Source organism: Bidens hawaiensis, unplaced genomic scaffold, assembly GCF_021521415.1.
Source record: "Bidens hawaiensis isolate Kalapana, Puna unplaced genomic scaffold, B.hawaiensis_p1.1 tig00008219_1, whole genome shotgun sequence".
NCBI lineage: Eukaryota > Viridiplantae > Streptophyta > Magnoliopsida > Asterales > Asteraceae > Bidens > Bidens hawaiensis.
Window position 1 is genome coordinate 49,003 of NW_027491584.1, and position 25,730 is coordinate 74,732.

The 25,730-nt window shown below is 35.6% G+C and overlaps 1 protein-coding gene, 1 long non-coding RNA gene and 2 pseudogenes across 3 annotated transcripts; 2 read left to right on the forward strand and 2 right to left on the reverse strand.

Annotated features, from left to right (window-relative positions):
* The first annotated feature begins 5,029 nt into the window (after positions 1–5,029).
* Positions 5,030–5,380, forward strand: LOC143637332 (peroxidase 60 pseudogene; annotated as a pseudogene).
* A 1,133-nt stretch (positions 5,381–6,513) lies between these two features.
* Positions 6,514–9,053, reverse strand: LOC143637312 (NAC domain-containing protein 90-like). The gene is made up of 3 exons (XM_077104733.1): positions 8,727–9,053; positions 8,279–8,574; positions 6,514–6,756 (listed from the first exon to the last, which is right to left on the reverse strand). The coding sequence occupies exons 1-3, from the start codon at positions 8,902–8,904 to the stop codon at positions 6,589–6,591; spliced, it is 642 nt and encodes a 213-aa protein (XP_076960848.1). The 5' UTR covers positions 8,905–9,053; the 3' UTR covers positions 6,514–6,588.
* A 6,199-nt stretch (positions 9,054–15,252) lies between these two features.
* On the reverse strand, positions 15,253–17,346 carry LOC143637271 (uncharacterized). The gene is made up of 3 exons (XR_013154397.1): positions 16,083–17,346; positions 15,620–15,724; positions 15,253–15,491 (listed from the first exon to the last, which is right to left on the reverse strand). It is a non-coding gene; the product is annotated as an uncharacterized LOC143637271 (long non-coding RNA).
* Positions 17,347–19,318: 1,972 nt separating this feature from the next.
* On the forward strand, positions 19,319–24,619 carry LOC143637309 (apyrase 2-like; annotated as a pseudogene). The gene is made up of 9 exons (XR_013154406.1): positions 19,319–19,718; positions 20,051–20,179; positions 20,270–20,326; positions 20,417–20,493; positions 20,562–20,789; positions 23,300–23,391; positions 23,488–23,702; positions 23,840–24,029; positions 24,370–24,619. The product of XR_013154406.1 is annotated as an apyrase 2-like (transcript).
* Positions 24,620–25,730: the final 1,111 nt, after the last annotated feature.

A 25,730-nucleotide genomic window follows, 5' to 3' on the forward strand; every position in this document is an offset into this window, starting at 1 on the left:
TAAAATACGTAAACAAATCTTATATTTATACTTATGGTGGTGTATATCATCAAGTAAATAGCTTTGAGATATATAAATCTGATCATTTTTAAAGTAATAACATAGTTTACATATATTGACGTTAAAAAAACTAACCGACAGGATAAATCAAAACCTGATGCATCCACTATGTATATAATTAAATGCATTATCGGTAATTTGGTCCACATTGTTTTTTGGAACGGCCATCTGGATCATTGATGGGCCGCTAGCCCATCTCATATTCATTTTCATTCCCCTAGTATAACTTGCATACCACACTTAGAAGGAAATCTACTATACGTGAGAAAATCACATGGTCAAATTTAAAACTCTTTTTTTTTTTTTTTTTGTTACATGTAAGACTTTTAACTTTTTATTATTATTATTTTTGGAATGGCAATGTATTAAAACAGGGGGCAAGCAAAAGCAAGCCATCAAAACAAAACTGAAGGCAAAAGTGATACAAGTTACAGATTATATATCAAAATTGCACCATCTATTTCAATTAACTCCTAGCTAATTTCTTTAATTTATCTGGCATCCACCCAAGTACTCTCATTTTAAACGAGTCTTTGGGTACCTCGCATTTGGTCCACAAAATCACTACAGATCCTTTTTTTTCTTTTTTTTAGTATTTTTATGCATTTAATTTATTGCTTGTTTGTAAGTATCAGTATTATCAATTATTGTTTTCCGCATTCCATTATTGGATTACGCATATGAGCATATCCATCCACATGCATAAATATAAAAAGATCTCAAAAAAGGTAACGATAAAAGAATATAAAACTACCTTTAAAAAGACAATGTGATTAATGTGACATTAAAAAATTAGATTTAGTTTCAAATTTTCAACCTAACATGATTAAAAAACAAACGTTAGCTGTAAGCTGTCCCTTTGTCACTTTATATATTCTGTCGGTCTGTCCAAACTGTAGCACAGACTTAAATAGTAAACTCCACAGCCCGAAACACTTAGATCCGGTATACAATGCTAAACCATATTGGCTACCGGCGGGGTTATTTCACGTCTCCTACTCGTCTCCTTGGTTTTGTTACTATTGCCTTCTGTTTATTCTCTAATTAATGATGGCATTTTATCAACCAACCGCAAGCTTTTGGCAACTACCGAGACAAACTCGTCATCGAATAAGTGATTTTCGATGCCGGTAGTTCAGGAAGTAGAGTTCATGTGTTCTGTTTTGATCAGAACTTGGATCTTGTGCACATTGGCAAACACCTTGAGTTTTTTGAGAAGGTAGCTTCACATCACCATTTTGTTGCATTACCATTATTATATGCTACAACGTGACACTCATACCAATTAATATTGCCCCTTTCAACTCTAGTGTTCTTCTTTTATTCATCTCACTACTATTTTAGATTGAGCATTATAAGCCCAATATATCTACACAGTCGATGTAGGATTTGCATAGGGAGTTAGTACTTAGTAGCCATGTAAATGATCCAAACCGCTTGTGAGCTACTCGAGATTTGTTTGTTTAAAGCTCGAATCAAGTAGAGCTTAAACAAGCTGGAGCCCGAGCTTGAGCATAAAAATGAGCTTGTTTAACAAACAAGCCCAAGCTTCACTTATTGAGCTCGAGTTGACAGTATGAAATTTAAACGAGCCTATTATTTATATAATTTTAATAAATATATTTTATAATAATAATTACTATATATAAAACTAAATACAAAAAACAAAATAAAATATACTATGTTATATATAAAAGTTAAAACTTGGAAATACATAAAATTAATATAAATGCATATAAATCACTTAATGAATGGTAAAGCTTTAGCCTGAAATATTATCCATGAGCCAAGCTTGAACTTTAGAAGTAGAGCTCTAAACGAGACATGCTCGATCACGAGCTATCATAAGTTATATCAGCCGAGCTATTGACTAAACGAGTCAGGGATCGGCTCGACTTGTTTACTAGCGGTTACACAATCAATGGTTGCTTAATTTGGGTTTTTATATACATTCTAACTTTTTTTTGGTATAGAGATCTAAGGTTTTTCAAATAATACTTCTTTATTGTAGTTGGAACCAGGTTTGAGTGCATATCCGACCAACCCCAAAGAAGCTGCAAATTCTTTTCTTCCTTTATTAGAGAATGCCAAAAAGGTTGTTCCACAAAATGCGTGCCAAAATACGCCGGTGAAGAGGTAGGTCCCAGCAGAGCCCAGTTGGACCCGCAAGACTCACCTTGAAGAGGGACGTCTGCGCAAGGACCAGCTGCTTCCGCAGGACCCACCATGCTCAGAAAAGACCTTACACGCAGTACGCCAGCTGTTCCCGCAGGGAAAGCCTCCCAATGGTGAAAGTCACAGTATTTGCTCCGATCAGCATTGTGACGATGTCGGATTATTGGAGCCTTTGGCCCTGGGAGCTCCTCAGTGGCGAATATCTCGGTGACGCTTTTGGTGAGTGGCGTCCATCTGGAGTTCTGGTTCGACTGTACGTTATCCCTTCCGCCTAACCGATGTTGCAAGCCGGATGAGGTGTCAAAGTTTACCCTTGACTGCCAAATGCCTAGCTTCCGCTTTTTGTTTAGTCGGGCGGTAAGGACGTTGTCTTCTCTTGTTTTCTAGGTGTAGAGGTTTGTGCTCTGGGGGAGATCTCTACCCAGTTGCTTCTCCGTTTCCGCAAAGCGTTTAGCTTCTGTCATGATGGCATCCCAAGTGGATGGCATGCCATCTCTACCCGTTAAGGTGCGGATGAGCTCTGGGTCGTTCGCGCCCTGGATGAAAGCAGCGCGAACAAGATCTTCGCTAATATTACCCAGACTTAGCTTCTTTGAGTTGAAGCGAGTGATGAAGTCTGGCAAAGATTCATCTTCCTCTCGAATGCAATTGAGGATTGTCCATTGCTCCTCGGTATACTTTCTTTGTTGGCTGAAGTGTTGGCTAAACTTCTGCTGGAAGTCTTCCCAATCGTAGATGTGGTGGACCGGTAGACGATCGAACCACGCTCTAGCTGCCCCAAAAAGCGTCATTTGGAACATGTAACACCACGTAGGTTCCGTCCAACTACTGACGGTTGCCCCCCGCTATGAACCTGTTCAAATGATCGTCTGGATCAGATATACCATCGTAAGTGCCGATGTTGGACATCTGTTTGGCACTTTTCGGGACGATTGCTTCCGCAATGTCCCTTGCAAATTTGGACGTTCCTGCCTTTGCAGCAGTTGGTGTAAATGTTTTGGAGAAGTCACGTGGGTTTCCACCCACGTTTTTTGGTTTGAAGGTTTCTCCAAAACGCCTTCTCGGTTGGGAGTCCGTTTCCTTACGCTTCCCTTTCGCCCTATGACGAGGGTTTGCGTCACTATCGGATTCCTCCGAATCATTGTCCAAGTACTCTCCGAATTCCTCAGGCTGTTGGAGTGAACGTAAGCGTTCATCCAACTCAGCTTGGAATTCTTTTTGACGTGCTTCCGCCCACGCTTTAACTTCATCGAGTGTTTGGCGGGGGAGCCTTGTTCGTTGTCTCTCTAACTGGGTATCGGTGAATCCCAGTGGGCGATTATTTACTGCACTTGCCCCAGCTTGGGTAACTGGGGTAGTGTTCGTAAAATTTACTGCACTTGCCCCGGCTTGGGTAACCGGGGTAGTGTTCGTAAAAACTGTGTAGTCGCCGGTATTCCCCCCAGTAGCTGGGGTTGTGGTTACCGGAGTTTCTTTAACCATCTTTCCAGAAGTTTGAAAAAACTGAAAAGAAATGAAGTTCTAGCTTTTATCCCACGGATGGCGCCAATGAAGAAACACTAATTGACCCCGGGCAGATTACGAATAATCTGGGGGTTAAATAGATGTTTCCCACGAGGGGTTAGATCCGGCAAAGATGGTTCTTCTGATAACCTGCAAAACAGACACCGTGAGCTCGTCACTGAGAAGGGGGGGTACCTCCTTGTGACCACCCTCCGGCGTGAGAATCAGACTAGATTGCTCTTGAATATAAGTGTATATTAAGAGATTGCTAGAGCAGATATCAGGTATAAGATATAAGATACAAGATAAGATGAGATGATCATACCATTTGGGGTATTTATAGCCGAAGGTAGGTTTCCAAGAGGGTATAGCCGGCTGAATAGTATTCCTGTTCTACCAACTGTGGCCTACGCACGTGCCATGCTGGTAGTTGGTGGGTAGGCAGCGGCTGACAGTGACCAGGCCTGCTGTGTACTATTCCTTTCCACCAACTGCAGGCTATGCACGTGGTATGACAGGAGTTGGTGAGTAGGCAGCGGCTAATAGTGACATACAGTACAAGAGCATGCTGCTCGCCATACTGTTGTCAATGAGCTGTCGTATCTCTGGTCAGATCTTTTGCCCATACCTCGTCAGGTACAGTACAAAAGATCCTTCAGTATCGTACGGACTGGCTCATTTGGGCGGGAGTATTCCCCCTCCCGCCTTTGTGCGGGATTGTTCCCGGCTTTGCTCATTCCTTCAGGTGACTACTGAATTATTTTGAGAGCTAAGTGCCTTGTGCGTGTAGCCTTGCTGCGCGGGTGGCAATGAAGATGGCTTGTATCCGCAGCTGCGGGAACAGGCGGAGTACTTCGCCATTGGGAGGCATTTCCTGCGGGAACAGCTTGCGTACTGCGCGTAAGGACGTCACGTCTCTGAGCATGGTGGGTCCTGCGGATCCAGTTGGTTTCTGCGCAGACGTCTCTCTTCAAGGTGAGTCCTGCGGGTCCAACTGGGCTCTGCTGGGACCTACCTCTTCACATGTTTAATAAAATGATAAACAAATCCTTCAAAATAAACACAGTAATTTCTATTAGTTTACATGATCCAGTCTTACCTAATATTTTTTAAGAGAAAAACTCATTTGAATTCGATAAGGAAATGATTTGGAATTCTTTTACAATAAATTTGCTTAATTTCTTTCTAAATATTTGTTTGTATAGGTGGTCACACAATCGGTGTTGCTCATTGTTCTTTAATTAAAGATCGTCTTTACAACTTTAAGAACACCGGAAAACCAGACCCCGCCATGGATTTAGCGTCGTTAAGCTCGTTGAGGCGCACTTGTGCTCAGAATGCAACTGTTGATCGCACTGCAAACTTGGATCAAAATCCTTTTAGCTCTGCAGTTGTTGACAAATCTTTCTACAGTCAGATTATGTTGCATAGGGGAGTTTTTAAATTCGATCAAGACTTGGCGTTGGACAGTTTAACCAAGTCCACGGTTGCAGCCATAGCTCGTTCTTCTGATTTCACCACAAAGTTTGGTCAAGCCATGGTTAAGATGGGTGCCATCCAAGTTCTCACAGGAAAACAAGGAGAGATAAGGAAATCATGCCGAGCCGTTAACCCGCTAACTTTGACTTCTTTAATTAATTGATTTAAAAGAAACAGCAATTTGGTTTCGTTGTTATCTGATGGTGTGAATTTTTGTGGTTGACATATTTTTAATAATTTATATTTTGGTTTGTTTCCAGTAATGTGTTTTTGCAACTTTTGCAAAGGTTTTAATTAATGAGAAGATTTTTGGAATATGTTATTAGTGTTACTTAGACTCTTTATTTAAGTGTGTTTTGTATATTGATACTTGTAATTAGTGATATACATAATTGTGTTCTGGGTCTGGTGTCCCTCTTCCCGTTTTTGTCAAAACTTCGTTAATGTAAATATTTAATATCTACTTAGAGATTTGATCGAGTCCGATGCTAATTCTGATTTTTTTGATCGAGTTTTTTTTTACTAGAATGATGATTATAGAAATATTAATTATCAAAATGGGGTGTTTTAATCAGGGAGCGTGTGTAGGGCCGTTGGGGGTGGGCAACCAATAAATAAAAGAATAAATAGCATAGATTAGTTAAAAACAAATAAATAAAAACTTATTTTGATAAATAAGTTTGAAAACCCCCAAATTTAGTGAATAATTTTTCGAAAATCACCATTTTAGTTAAAAAAAACCACTATTTTTTCATCGTCAGTTGCAATAAACATCATTTTTTCAATAATTCATAATGGTAAAGCGATAAAAACACCACTTTTCAATAATTCATAATTCATAATGGTAAAGCGAAAATCTCTATATAGTTGACCATATATGATATATCTACAACTCAAGACTCATTAACAATTTTCATGAGTGTATACTAATATTCTAACAACAAATACATTTATGTCCGCGCACGTGTTCAACTTTTTGACAATTTACATGTTAGGTAAGTTAAATCATCGCAATAGCTTACTTTTTCTTACAACGAATATTCTTTTTACAAGTTGGCCCATTAATTAATTTATTATTTAAAAATAATATATTCTCACTCACGTCCCATTTATACTCCAAGTCTACCTCGAAACATGACAATATGCCTTATCTCTTTCCATTTATATGCATTATAGACCATTTCAAATATTATATACATGATATTATAACCACGGTACGGTCAGCACTACCACATATATTTAATTATTTAAGGCAAAATCAACACCAACTTCTTTTATCACTTATTTATGGTCTTAATTTCATTATCCACTATATTTTCCATTTCATAGTACGGACAGAACCTAGCTAGCTACATGTGTAATTGGAAGAGCTCATAATATGTTTGTAGGATTAATGTTTCTTGAAGACGACGTCGCATGACCCCTACTCCCTTCGGGTCTGACCATCTCTGTTGGCCCTATCCCGAAAGGACTCCTATCGAAAGCTCGTGTTGTTCCGGATACCACATAAACTCTGCATAAGCTCAACTCGTGTCGTAGCTACAAAAAGTAATTTGTGAACTATTTTAGTTAAACTCATTTATTTCAGTTTTCTCATTATTATAAGCTTTCAGCCACCTTTTGGATAAATACATGTTACTTTGTGTTAAGTGAAATAATATTTTCATGGATTTAATTAAAATTAAGACCCAATTACAAATTTTGTCCTTTAAAAAAAGCCAAATTACGGTTCGTGTCCTTTCCTTGCAGGCGGTGTCCTTTAAACTTTTTTTTTCTACACGTTATGTCCTTTACGCTAACTGGGTTAGAAAAATTCAGTTAAATGCCCTCACGTGAGACGCATGTGAGGGCATTTTTGTCTTTTTGTCTACCAGCAACTTCTTCTTCTTCTTCTACTTTTTCTTCTTCTTGCAGACCACCATCACCATCACCATTCTTGCAGACCTCAAACACCATCACCACCGCCACCACAGGTCTGCCACCAACCACCGCTCCATCTCCGACGCCGACTCCCATCTCCGACGTCGACTCCCCTCGTTCTGACGCCCAGAAACCCAGAAACCCACAAATCCCCTCTCACAAATCAAATCAATAAAATCAATATTCTAATATATTGAAGCATCACACCACACCCAGATCGTGTTCATCTTCTTCATTTCAATTCATTCCATCCTCAACTGCATCTCCATCTTCCGTCTTCTTCTGCTTCTGCTGTTAATTTAAAATTAAAATAACAATAACTAAAAATATGGAATTGAAAAACATTGTTTCAATGGTTGCTCGTAGAGGCCGTCAGTTGCAGCGTTACAATCACGGCTAACGTCAAGTCGTTGGGTCAGTCCACACCACTCCTCAATCCATCATTTTGTCTTTTGTTATTCGTTTCTGGTTTCCCCCAAATTCGGATTCATACCTTCATTCATTCCTGCCCTAATTAACAAATTAGGTGAAATTGAAGGCTGTTAATGAACCTTTACATGTTAAAAATATGAAGAATCAAGCATCAATCATCTGAAGTTAGAAGACGCATTAGAGGTTCTTGTCATCACTGCTCAAAGGAAAGGCAAAGGAATGCTGTTCCCCAAGGGAGGCTGGGAATCCGATGAGTCGATCGTTGAAGCCGCTCAGAGGGAGTCGATAGAGGAAGCTGGAGTCTTCGGAACAGTTGAGGTTAATCAACTTACAGTTGAGGTTAGGCAGTGGTGGTGTTGGTGTAGTGAGAGGGAGGGAGAGAGTAGAGAGAGAGAAAGAAGACGGGAAGAGAGAGAGAGAGTATATATTTAATATCTATTATTTATTTTTGTTATAATATATTAATTTATTTTTTAATTATAAATAACTATCAGTAGACGAAAAGACAAAAATGCCCATCACATGTCTGGCACATGTCTTAACTGAGTTTTTCTAACCCAGTTAGCGTAAAGGACATAACGTGTAGAAAAAAAAAGTTTAAAGGACACCGCCTGCAAGGAAACTTAGAAAAGGACACGAACCGGTTTTTGGCTTTTTTTAAAGGACAAAATTTGTAATTCTGTCTAAAATTAATGAACACATGTAGCACCTTTCTAACGGGGATACCGTTGGTACCATCAACCTCTTCTTTAATGGCTCGGTATTCGTTCATTTTCCATTCGGTTTTCTTCACTCTACGCGACTTCCCTTCATAAAACACCATCGTTTTCTTCACCCCGATCACTTTGTTATCTGACGAGTAGACATACGTAGGCGAACCAGTCGCTTTCCAGTAGCCAGAGGCTGTGGCCCGGCTAGGCCGTCTTCCTTGCTCTTCCCTTTCCTGTCTCGGCACAAAAAAGAACCATTGCTCGGTGTCCCGTCTGCATAACTCTCCAGCTAACCCTACACACAAACTTGTTAGAACGTATTTGGACCCACAAGATTTATCAGGTTAATTAGGGTTTCCTAGTTAACCTGATAAGCGTATGTGGGCCCTGATTGTACGTTCCAATATAAAGTGGTATTAAGAATTCAATATTGCCATTGAATCTTACTTGGAAGTTGACAAGGATTGTGCTCATAGACATTGACGTCCGGGATCACGTGATGGATATCACGTGTCCTGTGATTTTGGAGCTTGTTTGAAAGGTAGAACAAGATGAGTTCTTCTTCGGTTGGGCAGAATCGGTAGATGAGTGAGTTTAGGTGTGGATCTTGTTCCGCTTCCGCCATTGTTGGTGTTAGTGAATTAATCTTAAAAGTGCATGTGTATTTATATAGCGTTGTTGAAAGAGATGGTTGCCGAGTGAAATTGGAAAAATGGGACAAAGACAGAAGGTCTTGAACAAGTCATGACTAGACCTTCATGCTACCATGTCCACTACTTTGCCTTGTTTTATTGAACTAGTCAGCCTTTTTAGTTTTTATTTAGTTCCTTTTTAGTGATTTATATAACTAGCCCCTCAAGATTTTCTTTCACAATTTAAGCCCAAATAGTACTCACGTCATAAGCGTATACTAGATTACATTTACTAAGTTATGTGTCCACCGTGTCAGTTTCATTAGGTAAAACGGTTAGGGGGAACGGGTGCTTCTCTAAAGTACCCGGCCTAGACTACCCTACAACTCCACCAATCCTACAATATCATTTTATTCTTATTCATCAACTATGATGAACTACCTAAGAACTCCCATCTTTAGGGTGGACGGAGCTCGTGCCCCCATGGGATGAGTGCGGTGCCGCCTTGGTCATGACAGTAACGCCACCTTATGGGCACCGGTACCGAGCAAAAAGCATCCCGCATGGCATGGCTATTTTAATGATACCGAAGCCCAACAAGTATATATATACACCAATTAACGGTAATATTACAGTTTCAAAAAAGTTTTAAAATAATAATTTAAACATATAATAAATCAACCAATTTATGCAATTTTTTCATACGAAAAAACTCTACTCATCTTCTTAAAAAATCTCTACCCATTTTCTCAAATGGATCATTTTTGTATTTCATTGTCTAGCTCAGAATCCGGAGCGATGATGATGGTGGTTAAGATGTCGTGAAATTTCTTGGTCTAGTCGCACAAACGGCAAGTCGTTGTCCAAAAGAAACACGAGTTGCGGTAAAGAAAGATCGCAAAGCAGCACACGAACGACTAATGGAAGATTCTTTCGCTGAAGTTTCCAAATTCAACACAAATCATTTTTTAGGCGCAACTATCAAATGTCGTGGGACCTATCTTTACGAATTGTTGCCGGTTTATATGCAAATTTTGAGCGTTTTCAACAACGTTATGATGGTAGATTTAAAAGGGGGTTTTCAACAATTTAAAAAATGTACAACCGCAATTTGCCAGCTAACATATGGGACTTTTGTCGATGCATACAATGTGGTACTAGCTACGTCTAACATAATAATAAGTGACAATTTACAAAAAAAAATTGCAACAATATTATTTAATTTATGGGATAAAATATTTGCCTAGAACAACTAGTTATGATATAAAACTTTTATACGATGCTTAATCATGAACGAATATCTTTATGAGGATTATAGGAAGCATCAAACACATTGGCATTGCCAGAATTGTCCAACTGAGTGGTGAGGCCAATTCATGCGAGAATATCACCGGTGCCCAACGATAGCACTTGAAGCGATTGCCTCGCAAAATTAATGAATATGGCATGCATTTATTGTTCACGCCGGGTCGAATAATGATCTAAACCTCCTATACCAGTCACCGTTATTCAATGAATAAATGTGTGGGACGACACCCAGGTGTCTGGTTGACGTGAAAGGAAATCCTTTTGAGTTTGGTTAACTACTATCTTGCATATGATATATATCCCACTTGGGCGTTGTTTGTAAAAACACAACATTTTCCCGTGGATAGAAAATAAAAGTTTGTAGAAGCACTGACAAGAAAAGATGTTGAAAGGGCTTTTGGTGTTTTGAAGCAAAATGCGGAATAATTCGATTGCCAGCACGACAAATGCATCCTAGAAAAATAAGAAAGATCATTTACGCTTGCATCATTCTACAAAATATGATCATATAGAGTGCGGACAAGACTGATGAAGATTTCAATAGTTAACTACGGGCATGTTTGGAATTGAGTTTGAAAAATGCTTATTGGCTTATGTGCTTTTTCATAAAACCATTTTGAAAAGCCATGATTTTTGGCTTTTGGAAAACAGTTTTTTAACCCTTTCAAAAAGCTAAAATAAGAAAGTTTTTTATGATTGCCAAACACATTTCAACGCTTTGACTTTTTGAAAATGCCAATAAACATTTTCCAAACTCAATCTCAAACATACTCTACATAAACAAGAAATGCATATGGCTTTGCAATTTAATCTTATCAAGCATATATATAATACCGACTTACAACAATATTAAGAGTTAAATATTTTTTATTTAATGTTACTTTCACTTTATAATTAGTTTTTTTTAAATAACTTTGGTCGTTACCTTCTATTTTTTTGCTACCGTTTTAATTAATGAAATATTATTTTATTTAAAATTTTGTCATTTTCTATTTTATAACTATACAGTTAATTTAGTTTTTTCAAAAAAATAGAAAAATATAAAATGGTTGAATTATGGATTGAGATGAATAATAAGTATTTCCATGATCAAATGAAGGTTACGAATAAAATGACGTGACAATAAAGTGAGGGAGAGAGATTGTGAATGATGATGAATGACGAGAAGGGTGCTTCATCCGCAGCTCCACCTTTATTGGTGTCACACATCTTTCAAGTACCTTAAACCATTATTTATGTAAATAATTGTTTCATATATATGATATATATATATATAGGGGTGAGTTATTGTACAATAATGACTTATCGTACATTACGTATGCGACACTGCTGGTCATCGATTTCAATTTCACGCGGTGGCAATTTGGTAAATAACCCAAACAGTAGTTCGCGATCAAATTCATCGAGTTAAAATCGATTCCGATCCAAATTCAGAACTCCTTAATCTATCTCATCCAATTTCTAAACTCTAATAACAACTTACAGTATGAAATCTCAAAAGTTAAAACCCAAAATTGAAAAGAACGTCACTGAACATTAAAATCTTCAAATTGATCAAAATTTGATGATTTAATCAATCGAATTGATGTGTAAGAGGCTTTAGAATCATCAATCGATTATGAAAATACAGATTAACACACTTAATTGAGCTCTGATTAGGGTTCATGTTTAAACGTTCTGACCAAAATAAACACCAAAATGATGATTTAATTAATCGAATTGATGTGTAGAAGCATTTAGATTCATCATTCAATTATGGAATTGCAGAAATAAATCACTCAATCGAGCTCTGATTAGGGTTCAAAATATTATGTTTAAACGTTCTGAAACAAAACTGAATACCTTTAAATGCTCTGACGAAAAAAGAACATCTTTAAACGTTCTAATACATTCAACGAAGTTCTGGGTGTTAAAAAAACGAACATCTTTAAACATTCTAATACGTTCTAAGAAGTTCAAGTTGTTTAATAAAGTTTAGAAGTTCTAAGAAATTCTGGGTGTTCAAACTGGTAAAGTTTAGAAGTTCTAAAAAGTTCTGGGTGTTCAAAACTGATAAAGTTTAGAAGTTCTAAGAAGTTCTGGGTGTTCATAACTTCTAAAACTAACAAAAAAAAAAAATTAAACACCTGTAAACATGAAATTGAACATTGAAATCACTTCATATAATCTCATAATCATCAAACAATCATCAATCGACTGTTAATTTGATCATTGATTCGATCATATGAACAAAATATGGAACGCCTGCAACTGGGTTTACTCAAACTCAAAATTGATTAATTGAAACTTCAAATTGATGATTAGTTGGACCAATTTCAAAGTTTAATTGACCAATTAGTTCAACAATTTCAATTTAAATTGGTCAATTTTATCAACTGATCTGTGAAAATGGCGTGACGAGGAAGATGGTGTTCACGACGGTACCGTTGACGGTCGCGACGGTAGATGCAATCAGTGGACAGCGACGGCGAAGGCGTACGTAATCGATGGAGCATTGGAGCGGAGGATCAAAACGGTCGCATGTTTTTTGAAAATCGATGGTGAAGAAACTCGTGTATCTATTGTATGATAAGGGATTATTGTATTTGATCCTTTATCTCTCTATATATATATATATGTATAATATATATATGGCAAAGTTAACGTATAATGAAATTAACGTGTTAATTGTGAGAATCAAATAAAGTAAGGAAAATTGGATACTAATAATCCAAACTATTAATAATTGGCCAATAATAATCCCAATTAACAATTTAACCGGTGACAGTCCCAACTTTCGGTGTTGTTACCGATAACAATCTCAGTCTAATAAACCCTTAAATCCGTTAATTATAATCGTTAAATTTATGTTAAATGACTGAAATACCCTTCACTAAGAAATAAATAAAAAATAAAATTTACACTATTCCAGTCATCACACTATTCCGGTCATCATCTCCGACCTGCCACCATTCTGGTTATCATCTCCGATATGCCACCATTCTGGTCATCATCTCCGACCTACCATCATCTCTAGCCCGCCACTGTCAACAACCATCTCCGTTAACATCTCAGTCAGCTACTACCATCATCTTCGCCCATCACCACCACGATTTTCCGGTGAATGAATTCCGATCGGTGGTGGTTTTGCGGTAGTTACAGGGCGGTGGCCGTGGACCCGTGGTTGTTGAACATTAGACAAGCGACGACAACATGACTACGGTGGCTATTAACGGCCAGATCGATGGCAATTGTTTTTGTCGGTGCATGCGGCTGAAATGGTAATGGTTTTCATGACCAGATCTTTATCTTTCTGGAGTCATTGTCACAGCCCGATCTGAAGGATGTTGTAGGTGTTGTTAAGGTTCCGCCCGTACCCAGCGGCGGGTTTGGTTTTCCGGTGTGGATGATGGTGGTTCGGGCAGAAATGGGACCCGACGAACTGGTGTGATGCTGACTTTGGTTTTCCGGTGTGGATGATGGTCAGGGGCCGACGAACTAGTGTGTTGCCGGAGATGGTGAAGGTAACAATGGCCAAAGATGGCGACTAGAATGTGTGCGGGTATTTTGGTCATTTAACACAAATTTAACGATTACAATTAACGGAGTTAACAGTTTATTAGACTGAGATTGTTATTAGTAGCACTACTGGAAGTTGGGACTGTCACCAGTTAGATTGTTAGTTGGGATTATTATTGGCCAATTGTTAATAGTTTGGATTATTAATATCCAATTTTCCATAAAGTAATTATATATATACAAGTAGAGTAATTATGTAATTATTATGGAGTAATTACATAATTACTCTACTTGTATATATAATTATTTCACTTGATTCTCATAATTAGCACGTTGATTTCATTTTTTTATTCAAACCCTATATATATACGGTAGGTTATAATAAAAGAAATAGTTTTCTGTAAAGAGTAAAAATAAATATAGGCCATTTGGATCTAGAATTTAGTGGTTGAAATTGATAATTTTCAAAATACAAAGTAATTCCGTAAGAACTTTTCAAAATACTAAATAGTCTCAAACTGGTTGTTTTACACCTCTACTTGTTACCTTAAATTACAAAGCTTTCCATTAGCCCATCAATAAGCCTGTTTAATAACTCAAGCCCATAATAATAAATCCTTTTACATAAATTTGGTGAAACTGGATGTTGCAACCGGCACAGCATAGTTACGTTGAATCACCGTGACCCACGCTGCACATTAAGCTAGGTTTTACGCTTAGCCAGTGTAGGCTATATATGGTAGTCCCAAACTCCCAGTGTTGTATACCTTGGACGTTGATTTCGTGTGACGAGTTCATTTTTTACAGCTAGATCTCTTGTGCATTATTTTACTAACATTTTTTTTTATGTTAAGGTGATAAGAAAAGTTCTGCAACATAGATGACTGCTCGGTCAAGATCTCGGGTCATGTGCTTACGAAGGACGAACTTTTGTAAACGACTTCAATAACATGTATTCTAGAAATCTAAATTAAATGCTTTTGGCATGTCTTGTGTATTTTGTGCATTTTAATATAAACAAACTAATGTCATGCTTTCAGCAAAGTAGTAAACAAGTCCAAGTTTTTTTTTTCTTTTTAAATCACTAGCTTTGTTCCAATGAAATTAAGAATAATTATATAATTTTTGACCAACTTTCGTTGGCTTATTATTATATATATTAAAATGGAGATTTTCTCTACCTCACAAAATTACTATTCATTTTACTATTCAACTCATACATAAAAACACTTTCATATGGTTTTATATTCTTTATTTTACTTAATTTTTTAACTACTTATTAAAAAAACTATTATTCATGGAATATACAAATTTCTTTGCATATTGATAAAGAACTAGGAATTGTACCCTCGCGTTGCAGCGGGCTAAGTTGGTGTCATGTTTCATGTGCGTTAGAATTCCTCACCCGGCTTTGGTTATGGCAAAAGGGTTAGGGGGCTGAAAGATAAACAATTCCCAAGCCCTTGTATTATAAATTAAGAAACCAACATGAAAGCTTTAGAATATACACAAATATGTAATGTACGTTAGGACTTAGGAGTTCAACAAAAGATACACATGACGTATATAATGCCTTACCAAGAGAAAACTTTGTGCCACAGCTAAAGCGACCAACCATTTCCAAGAGGGCGGATACCAAAAAGAATGATGTTTTAGTTCGCGGTGATGCGTACATTCAAGTTATACCTCTCGATTTTTCTTCGTAGTCTCTTCTTTGTCATTCCCTTAACTTAACCACTTCAACATGTAGCCCACAAAACAAACGACAATTTCCCTGCCACAAATAAATTGCAAGCAATCAGCCAATACCTTAAATATGAACTTGGTAAAAAGTATTTCAAACAACAATGTTAATTCTGCAAACCAAAGTATGTGAAGATAACGTTATGGAACTGAACTTACTTGAGTATGCCATCCCATATAGCTTATAATCTCCCACTCGGGCAACTCACGTGCAGTCTGTCTCAAATGTCTTTCCATACTGTAACTTTTCAATCCCCCACTAATCTATCAAATATAAAAGTGAACTTAGTATCAATAATGTGTTGCTCGATTTGTAACATTTATATCTTAGCCATAATCAAACTGAAGCTAGAACATCAAATTTAAGATGGAGAACAAACCCCTTCAATTTTGAGTTCACTTTACTAAAAATAAAATTTCTTCATGTGTGTGATGTTTGTTATCCCCCCCCCCCCCCCCCCCCCCCCTTAACATGTATTAGAAAAACTGAATTTTCAATATATTTTTGTTCTTTTCACCTGAAAATTTAAGTAAATCAATAAAGAAAAGTTCAACTAAAAATCATTGTTGCTCTAAATCTTTAAACTATCTAAACACAAATGTGAACTAATTCATCATTTACCTTTGTTGTATCATAAGAAGCTAATTTGATTGGTGAGCAATGTCGTTTGGCCTAACTGATGTACCCGTTTAGCACCATCACTCGATGCCTCGATGGTTTATTCAAAGAATAAAAATCATTACTATAATTAAAAAAAAAAAAACTAAAATCTAGTGTGGCACCTGCATTTTTATTAGCTTTTCATACAAAGTACTTGTAAGTTAAGAATAGGTTCTTAAAAGTCCAGCTATATATTGTAACTAATGCCAGATTATTAAATAAATATGACAATTTACCTACAAAATGAAAACCAATATTGTCAAATTCGGAAGACAAACTTGAGTGAACTCAAAAATTGTCCAAAGCTTCCTAAGGTTACATTGAACTGCTTTATAGATTATGGTCACTAAACGACTAATTTCGGCTTAAAAAGGAACCCTAACCATGTCCAAAATATGTAATAATTTGACCCAAAACTGAAATTTGATAAAATAATAACATTGCATGTACCAAACTTGAGATAGAAAGAAGTGGCTCGTCTCCGATCTTTTGATTTGCAGCCTGAAAATTAAGAAAGAATTAAATATCAATTACAAAGTGGGAATGTAATTTGACAAACTTGATTTGATGAGTATTTCTTACCTACCGGTTAATGATTCACAAAACACCCACAACCGCGGCACATAACCACCATCCACCACCGTCTTCTTCGTTTTTCAGTTCGAAACCCGATTGAATTCGCAAACCCTAATCCCCAATAGATGTTCTTGCCACTCTTTCTTCTTCAAAACCTAACCTAGAAAAACAAAACAGGTAAAAGCAGATGTTACCTAGGAAAAAAAGACATGATCGGAGAAAGTGTTACAGCCGATCAATGAGTTCGAGAAGAAACCTAACATGTAAACGATCGAACAACAAAATACAACAAAATTTTGGGTTTGTGGTAACCTACCTTGTGAATGCTGATGATGAATCGCCAGAGAAAATGAAGCCAAGTGTGGTGGCAGAAAAGTGGGAGAGGTGAAGAAAACTGATGATAAAGCATAGGAAGAGAGATGTATGACATTCTTGGGGCTTCATCATAAATTGCATATCATTCAAATGTTTTCTGTAGGTAGTAAAGTGAAATAAACTAAAAACAAAACAGTTTCCCATGTTATCTATGTACAAAGTGTAATATGTGTATGTATTGGTGTATGTATAGGTGTGCATCGGAAGTTAGTACACAAAGCATCATCACTTGTAAAATGGATGAACAGTGGTAAATGTGAGACAAACCAAAGTTGCATTTTAATTATATATATATAATATGTAAATATGAAACCATCAATGGGTAATTTTGGAAATCAATTGCAAAAATGAAAAATGACATGATTGATTTGTTAGCTGACTTTTTTACATAAAAGGCTTATTAAAAAGCAAAACTTTTCGATATATAATACAGGCTCTGTCTATTAAGACACACCATTTTTCTATTTATACACTCTCATATGGTCATATTGATCAATATGAGGCATATCATGTATGACATAAAACACTTTTGTGTCTGATTTGGAGCCATATATGCTTCATATTGGGCAATATAGACCATATTGGGGGTGTCTAAATAGATGTGAGGTGTGCCAATATAACGACCATAATATACATGCTCAATTGGTTTGACGGATAAAAATTTCTCAAATTTTTATGTTTCATTTTTACTAAAGTTACGTTTGTTATGTAAATGCTTCTGTTAATTAAAATAGGTTGATCTCCACCGTAAAACGCGGGTATAAAATACTAGTTATTTAAAATAAATACTAAAATTTTTGGGTGTAGCATTTAAATATATAAACCCAAGTTTGAAATTGGAATAAGAGGTGAATAAACAAAATTAAAACCATACCATTGTAAATAGTTTCATCTTTGTCAGCGTAATTAACTGTATAAACTGTTATAAAATCGCTATTTAGTACTCATTCACAAATGAACATTAAACTGATCGATATGAAACACAACACAATTATAAATGAATTTGACATGACACAACATGAATAAATATATGAACCGGTTAGAGGTGAAGATATCAACCCATTATCCTGAGACCCATCACGCATTAATATACAGATAACCACCAACAACCACAACTCTTGGAAATATTTTACCGTCCATTATTTTGTGATGTAGATGGCAATTTCATATAATAGTAACCAAGTTTTAAAAATGTTTTAATTAAGTCACTCGTTTAAAAAATGTTCCAATTAAGTCACTAGAATTTCATATTTTATTAAATTAAAGGTTTTAACATGTTTTTTTATTCTTTTTCTTTTTTTGTTTCACATTGGAAATCTTTTTATCTTTTTTTTCTTTATGTTAACGTTGAATGGTGACGTGAATTTTATTTTTTATTTTTAAATTTCAATATAGTAAACGTTTTTTTTTATTTTTAAAATTTAATTACATATATTGCAAATTCCGACCTTCACATCTTATCCTCCATTTCTTTCTTAACGCACAAAAAAATCGATGAGACTCGATTTGAAGATTTAGTGACCCGATTTGAGAAAAAATTGCATTAGTGACCTAATTGAAACGATTTTGAAACTTGATTATGTCATTTTCCCTTTCTTTTATTTTTCCTTTTGCAAAATGTTTAGTTTCTAATTTTGGGTTGTTCCTAAATCCATAAAAGGGTTTGATAATTTGTTGAATCTTTACACCTTATTATTCAATTTATTCACTTTAATACTTTTCTTTTAACTCTATTATTATTTATTCCTTTGGTATATATCACAGATGGATGAATTCTGTCGGTATATCACACATTAGGGAAGAGCAAAATCGGTACCAAAGTTTTAAGTTTCGGGATCGGTACGATGCCGGTACCGGTATTTCTCGATTTTTTACCCTCGGTACCGTCCCGGTACCGGTACCGAACCGAATATTTCGGTACCAGTACCAGTACCAAGAATTTCCGATTTTCGGGATCGATATTTTCGGTACCGGTACCGGTCGGTACCATGCTCATCTCTATCACATATGGAATGAAATCCACATATATAAAGTATATAGCTTTAGTAACTCACTAATTTATCACGTGTCTATTTTCTATCTACCTACACAGTGACGTGTTCCTCAAATACTGTCCTCTTCCAAAACGCGAAGTACCAAAAGTCATGAACAAAGTGCATTATTAATAATAACGTGCCTAAATTCACAAAACAAGGACAAGATTACAGATGATGTTCATGTGGTTGACGAATCATTTATGGATTTCCTCACCATATATACTTATCCACGTGGTATGAGTCTATATAAGATTATATCTCAGCATCCTCAGTTAGTATCAAGTCTTTTCCTCGCTTCGATCCCTTGGCAAATCAACCAGCCAAAATGCATCGTGGCCGCAGGGGTGTTTTGGTCATTTTGACACCTTTCCTACTCGTCTCACTCGTTTTGCTTCTGATGCCTTCTGTGCATTCTCGCAACCATGGCATTTTGTCAACTACCAACCGCAAGCTTTTGGCACCTAATGTGCTGAAGACCGACTCTTCGTCATCGGATACTTATGCTGTGATTTTTGATGCGGGTAGTTCGGGAAGTAGAGTTCATGGGTTTCGTTTCGATAAGAATTTGGAACTTGTACACATTGGCAATGAACTTCAACTTTTCAAAGCGGTACCTCACTCCCCATTTTGCTGATAAATGAATTGGTTTGAGTAAAATTTTTGCTTACGTTTCTTTTTTAGAATTTATAAAAATTATATACAACACGTAGTGGTCACTATTATATAACCTATTAATCAACTCTAAAGGGGTTCAAACAGGTCAACGCTACATGCATACTAATACTTTCCTTTCTAAAACGACTCATTTCATAGCAGATATAGGATTTTCCTAGAGTGTTACACTGATAATAATATTTGATCTCGACACTTATTTATATTCTAAGTTTCAAAAGGAAGAGATCTATGATTTTTCAAATGACATGATATACTTCTTTAATATAGGAGAGACCGGGTTTGAGTTCATATGCAGACAACCCGCAAGAGGCGGCAGATTCTCTTCTGCCGCTATTAGAGGCTGCCGAATTGGTTGTTCCTCAAGATGTGCAACCAGATACACCGGTTAAAGTCGGGGTTAGTGATTCGTAATTAATTCAGCTAATTATAAGATTGCCGGGGCCTTGTGATTATATATATAACCTAAAACCATACATCTATATGCAGGCAACTGCAGGTCTGAGACAGTTAGGAGATGAAGCATCTGAAAACATTTTGCAAGCTGTAAATACAATATTCCCCTGAATTAAATTTAACGAAATATATTTCATATTAGTATTTCTTTCAAAATATAACTTGTGTTTATATATATAGGTGAGAGATCTTCTAAAATCTAAGAGCAACTTCAAAACAGAAGATGATTGGGTAACTGTTTTGGATGGAAGTCAAGAATTAGTAATTACATTACATGGGTAAGTTACTAATTACTATATCATATCATTGTTTTATATATTAACACGTTTCTTTATTAATGGCAACAGGTGGCTATAAATTATCTATTACAAAATGTAGGCAATGATTATCCAGACACTGTTGGAGTAGTTGATCTTGGTGGTGGGTCAGTACAAATGGCATATGCTATTTCAGAAGCAGATGCGGCCAAGGCTCCAACGGTACCAGAAGGAGGGGATCCTTATGTGAAAGAAATGTCTCTAAAAGGAAGCAAATATTACATCTATGTTCACAGGTTTACCTCCATATATAAGTGAATTAAAAAAAGAAAACAAAGGAAAAAACATGTTTTTAAAAAATGAAAAAAAATAATAATAACAGGTGAGATAACGTAATATCAATACAATACAACACAAAACAATACAATCAGATTGGATATCTTGATGATTAGGTGTCTGTTTCATACACAACACTGGAACACGGTAAACATATACAATCATATTAATTAAGTAAAATCTTATCAATACCAAATCTATAGATACAATATATAATTATAATCATTATTAAAATCTTATCAATAGCAAATCTACAAGCATGAGTTAGAGCATTCTCAACCTATTCTCTATATTTTTGTGAGGACGTTTTGTAAATTATATAGTATCTTTGTTAACGGGTGTGAGTAGAGGAGAGATAAGGTAGGAATGTTCTTAGAGAAGTTAGAGTAAGAAAACCATACATCTATTTCAAATAATAGAGGTTTGCTTTAAGAGATACCCCTAACTCCAAAACCATAAATATAAGACTGAATCAGACAAAGTTGTTAAACACGAGAAAGCTTGTTTAGAGAATCATCATGTCTTTCTCCCATTTGCTTTTGATATATTTGGTTTCCTGGCCCCATAGGCTGTAAATTTTTTGAGTATGGTTCAGCGTGTTGTACACGGAACATCTTCAACTCCTAGGTCTCAAAGCTTCGTTTTTAGTAGGATTGACTTTGCTATTTAAAAGGGAGTAGCGGCGCAGCTTGTTGCCCGTTTGTCTGCCACTTTATTGTAAACGTTTTCTAAAAATAGATGTTATATGATTTAGAATAAAAAAAATATATATTCGGCATTAGACCTCAAGCGAATAAAGAAAAAACATATAAAGTTACTAAATAAATAAACATGATATACCAATAATAATAACAATAGTCATACTAATAAATAGATAAAAGATATAGTGACGTTAGTAATGATTAGTAAGATATAAAATACTAACTTAAAACTAAAATAATATAATAATATATCATGTAACACTAAAAAGAAAAAGTAAAACTACCAAGACATAGTACTAACCAAAGACTCTACAATATTCCTTCTAAAAATACTTACCTTTAACCCTATACCTAAAAAATCATATCCTCAATCATGTTCTTGAAGAGGTTAAGATCTAACAAATCATGCTCAATTCTTTCATCTCGAGTCAGTTTGAGTCGTGCCTACCCTTCCTCTTCCTCCTCTCTATATTAGTATTTTCTACGGATCTAACATGTGTCGTCATTTGTCTTTTCTTTACATGTTCAAACCATCTCAATTTTCCCTCTCTTATCTTTATCTAATTTGTTAGAGGCAACTCCTTTATGATAAAGTAAGAGGGATGTGTAAATTTTTTAGAGGATTGTAAGTAGTTGTGAGTGAATGAGAGGAAAATTTTTAAAAATATGAGTAGATTTAAAGGAACACTGCTCATCATCTATTTGTTTTTTAATATATTTTAAGTTGTTCTGAGTAAATGAAATATAATACATAATGATAAAGATATAAAAAATAATTTTTTAATTATATATGAGAGAGAAAATGTAGTGTTTTTTTAGTGTAATTATAGAGATATAGATAAAGAACCTCCCGGGAATGCTCGTAGTCACCCCTAATCTCTAAAATCAATTTCATGTCCGGCCCAACCTTGTGCGCCTACACATTCGTCTTAGTATTCTTATCTCTGCTTTCTATAGCTTACTCGCATGTGATTTTTCTTGATCGCCCAACAATTTGTTTCATATAATATCGTAGGTCTAACTTTAAACATATAAAATTTTCCTCTGTCGCACAAAACTCCTGTAGATGCTCTCTATCTAGTCCATCCTACTTGGACGCGATGGGCCAAGTCACTGTCTATTTCCCCCCAACACTCTGGACAAACGATCCTAGATACTTGAACTTCATTATCTGTGGAACCACTTGCCTTCGATGGTGATCTCCTCCTCCTCATCATTTACCCCGCCAAAGTTACAATGGAAATAGTTAATCACATAGCGACTAATCCTTAAACCTTTCCTTTCTGAAGCAGTTCGCCACTCCTTTAGCCTCATGTACATGATATGAAACTAATTTATGGGACATTAGACATGTGCGTTAACTTGTTTAATTAAACTTTTCGACCCATTTTCACTTGTTTAACCCATTTATTACAACCCACTAACTAGCTTGTTTAACATGTTTGCAACTTGATTACAATTTACAACTCATTTAGAAGCGGTTAACCCATGTACGTGACTCGTTAGATAAAACGGTTATAAAGGCTGCTTAACACATTTGTAACTTGATTACAAGTCATACACAAGTTAATTACAACTCATAGTGTTTGACACAAATAAATATATATAGAGGGTGTATGGGCTCAACAAATTGTCACAAAGCTGTCAAACATGACATAATTAACACCACTAATATTTCAGGACTCTAATGCCTTTGTTTCAGGTTTGTTTTGACATCTTATCATATCGATTTATTTTTGACTTTTGATACATTATTCTTCTTTTTGCAGTTATTTGAACTATGGATTATCAGCAGCTCGAGCTGGGATCCTCGGTCTCAATAAAGACGCTGAGAACCCATGCATCTTGGCTGGTTATAATGGTTAGAGTTAAAAGTTATAATAATTACAACCCGTGCATCTTAATTTCTAAGCATCTTATAATATGACAATTTTATAATTTATGTCATGTTTTTTAGGTGTTTATTCATATAGTGGAATTGACTACATAGTTTCAGCACCTTCTTCTGGTTCAAGCTTCGACAAGTGTAGGAAAGAAGCACTAAAATCTCTAAAAGTAGATGATTATTGCCCGTACACGAATTGCACATTTGGTGGTGTATGGAATGGTGGTGGTGGTGATGGTCAAAACAATTTGTACGTGGGTTCGTACTTCTACGATCGAGCTGGTCAGGTATTATTATAATAATAATAATTATTATTATTATTATTATTATTATTATTATTATTATTATTCTACTACTACTACAACTGTATATTATAAAAAGCGCAAGATAATTTTCCCTAATCATGGTTTATACACATATACAGGTCAGTTTTATTAATGCAAGTGAACGTGTCGTCGAATCTAGTCCACAAGCTTTCGAGGTAGCGGCTCAGCGTGCTTGTCAAACGACACTTGAAGATGCCAAATCTACATATCCTGGTGTGGACGCCGAAGACCTGCCCTATTTATGCATGGATCTTGTGTATGAATACACTTTGCTTGTAGATGGCTTTGGTAAGTTCATTGTACCTTCTTCATGTTGAAGATGCATGGTTGTTTCGGCCAGACGAGTCATTTTTAGTCCTGCTAGTTTTATACCTTTTACAAGAATTATATAAAAATAATTAAATTGTTTGTTATGGTAAGGAAACAAAATTATTATGGTAATTTATAAATTTTAAATAAAACAACTTTTAAGTACTGCTAGATTAAATTTAGTGTTTTATAAATAAAAAATTGTTCTAATCATTAATCAATCCATTGAAATATAAGAGGATTGAAAAGATAACCTATAATATTAGTATAATAAATAATGAAATAAATTAATTTTACTTCTTTGTGTTTCTTAAAACAGGCTTGCAACCCCAACGAAGTATTACACTTGTGAAACAAATTAAGTACCAAGATGCATTGGTTGAAGCTGCATGGCCACTAGGAAGTGCAATCGAAGCGGTGTCATCAAGCAATGCAATTGAAGCAGTGAAAGAAATCGCCATCTAACTACTCATATATCAACTATTACCTCCACCACTACTAAGTACTACATATTCTGTTGTATCATGAATAAAATCGGCGCCCCTTGGGTTATCGCTGGATTAGCAATGCGGTTAATGCTCTAAGATTGTGATCATATTTGAGTTCCTAGAAAACATGGAAACCAAATAAAGTAGGTTCTCTTTGTATCGACATATTCTATTCAATCCGAACGTAAGTAAATCTTGTGGTTGCGGACCTAGAAACTTTTTACGGGGATGGAAAATTTTTAGAGTTCGTTTAGCAATCGATATATAATAATTTTTTCGGTAGGGATTCAGGTTGAGCCATTAAAAAAATATAAGATAATCAAACTAATTTCATATAATTAACAAAAGTAGTAAAACATCATTAAAAATGCATAACTAGTGGCAAAACTAGAAACATTAACCGAAGGGTTGTAGTGTATGTTTTTATATGATTCCAGTATAATAATACATGCCTTTTACGATACAAAATAGATGGATGAAGTAATAACATAAAAGAATTTGTAAGAGTTACGTGTCATTTTTATAAATGTGGTTTGTTCAACGCAACTTTAATTAAATCAAAATAGAAATTAAATAAAATAATGAAATTACCGATTTACCCCTGACTTAACGGACAAAATAAACGGGGTTAGAAAAAAACACTAAAATGACAAGTTTTTGAAAATACCCAACCAGTTATTTGGAAAAGTAAAATTATCAAAAGATACCCAGAATTCATTCAGTCGTACCAACCAATAACATCGTTGATGATCACCACCATGATCATGATAACAAGGGTATCGAAATTCTTGATCGAACAAATCCAAAGATTGGAATTTTGAACCCCACCAAAAGCAGCCATAAAAAAGAGTGCGGCCAAAAATGGTGTCACAAACTGTAGACACCACTGAATGAAATTGTATGATTACCTGGATCATCATCTCTTGATTTGACGCGAGCAACAATATTATCTCTAATAACACCCGTAACAAAAATTTTCCATTTTCCAAGAAGGCATAAATAAGTCGCATAGACGGCCAAAGACGATACAATGAGAAGGGTGAAGAGGCTATGCATGGCCTGCGATGTTTAAACCAACTTTGTTTCACATAAACTTGTTTATATTTAGCAAACTCATATATATATAATGGGCATAGTGGTTGAGATTGATAGTTTTTAAAAGTTGTATAATTTTCTATTTACATGGTATAAT

Coding starts and splice junctions, on each gene's coding strand:
- LOC143637312 (XM_077104733.1), bottom strand. CDS start 8,904: ATGGCGGAAGCGGAACAAGATCCACACCTAAACTCACTCATCTACCGA. Junction 8,575..8,726: donor CAATCCTTGTCAACTTCCAA/GTAAGATTCAAT, acceptor GTTTGTGTGTAG/GGTTAGCTGGAGAGTTATGC. Junction 6,757..8,278: donor ACGGTATCCCCGTTAGAAAG/GTGCTACATGTG, acceptor TACTTTTTGTAG/CTACGACACGAGTTGAGCTT.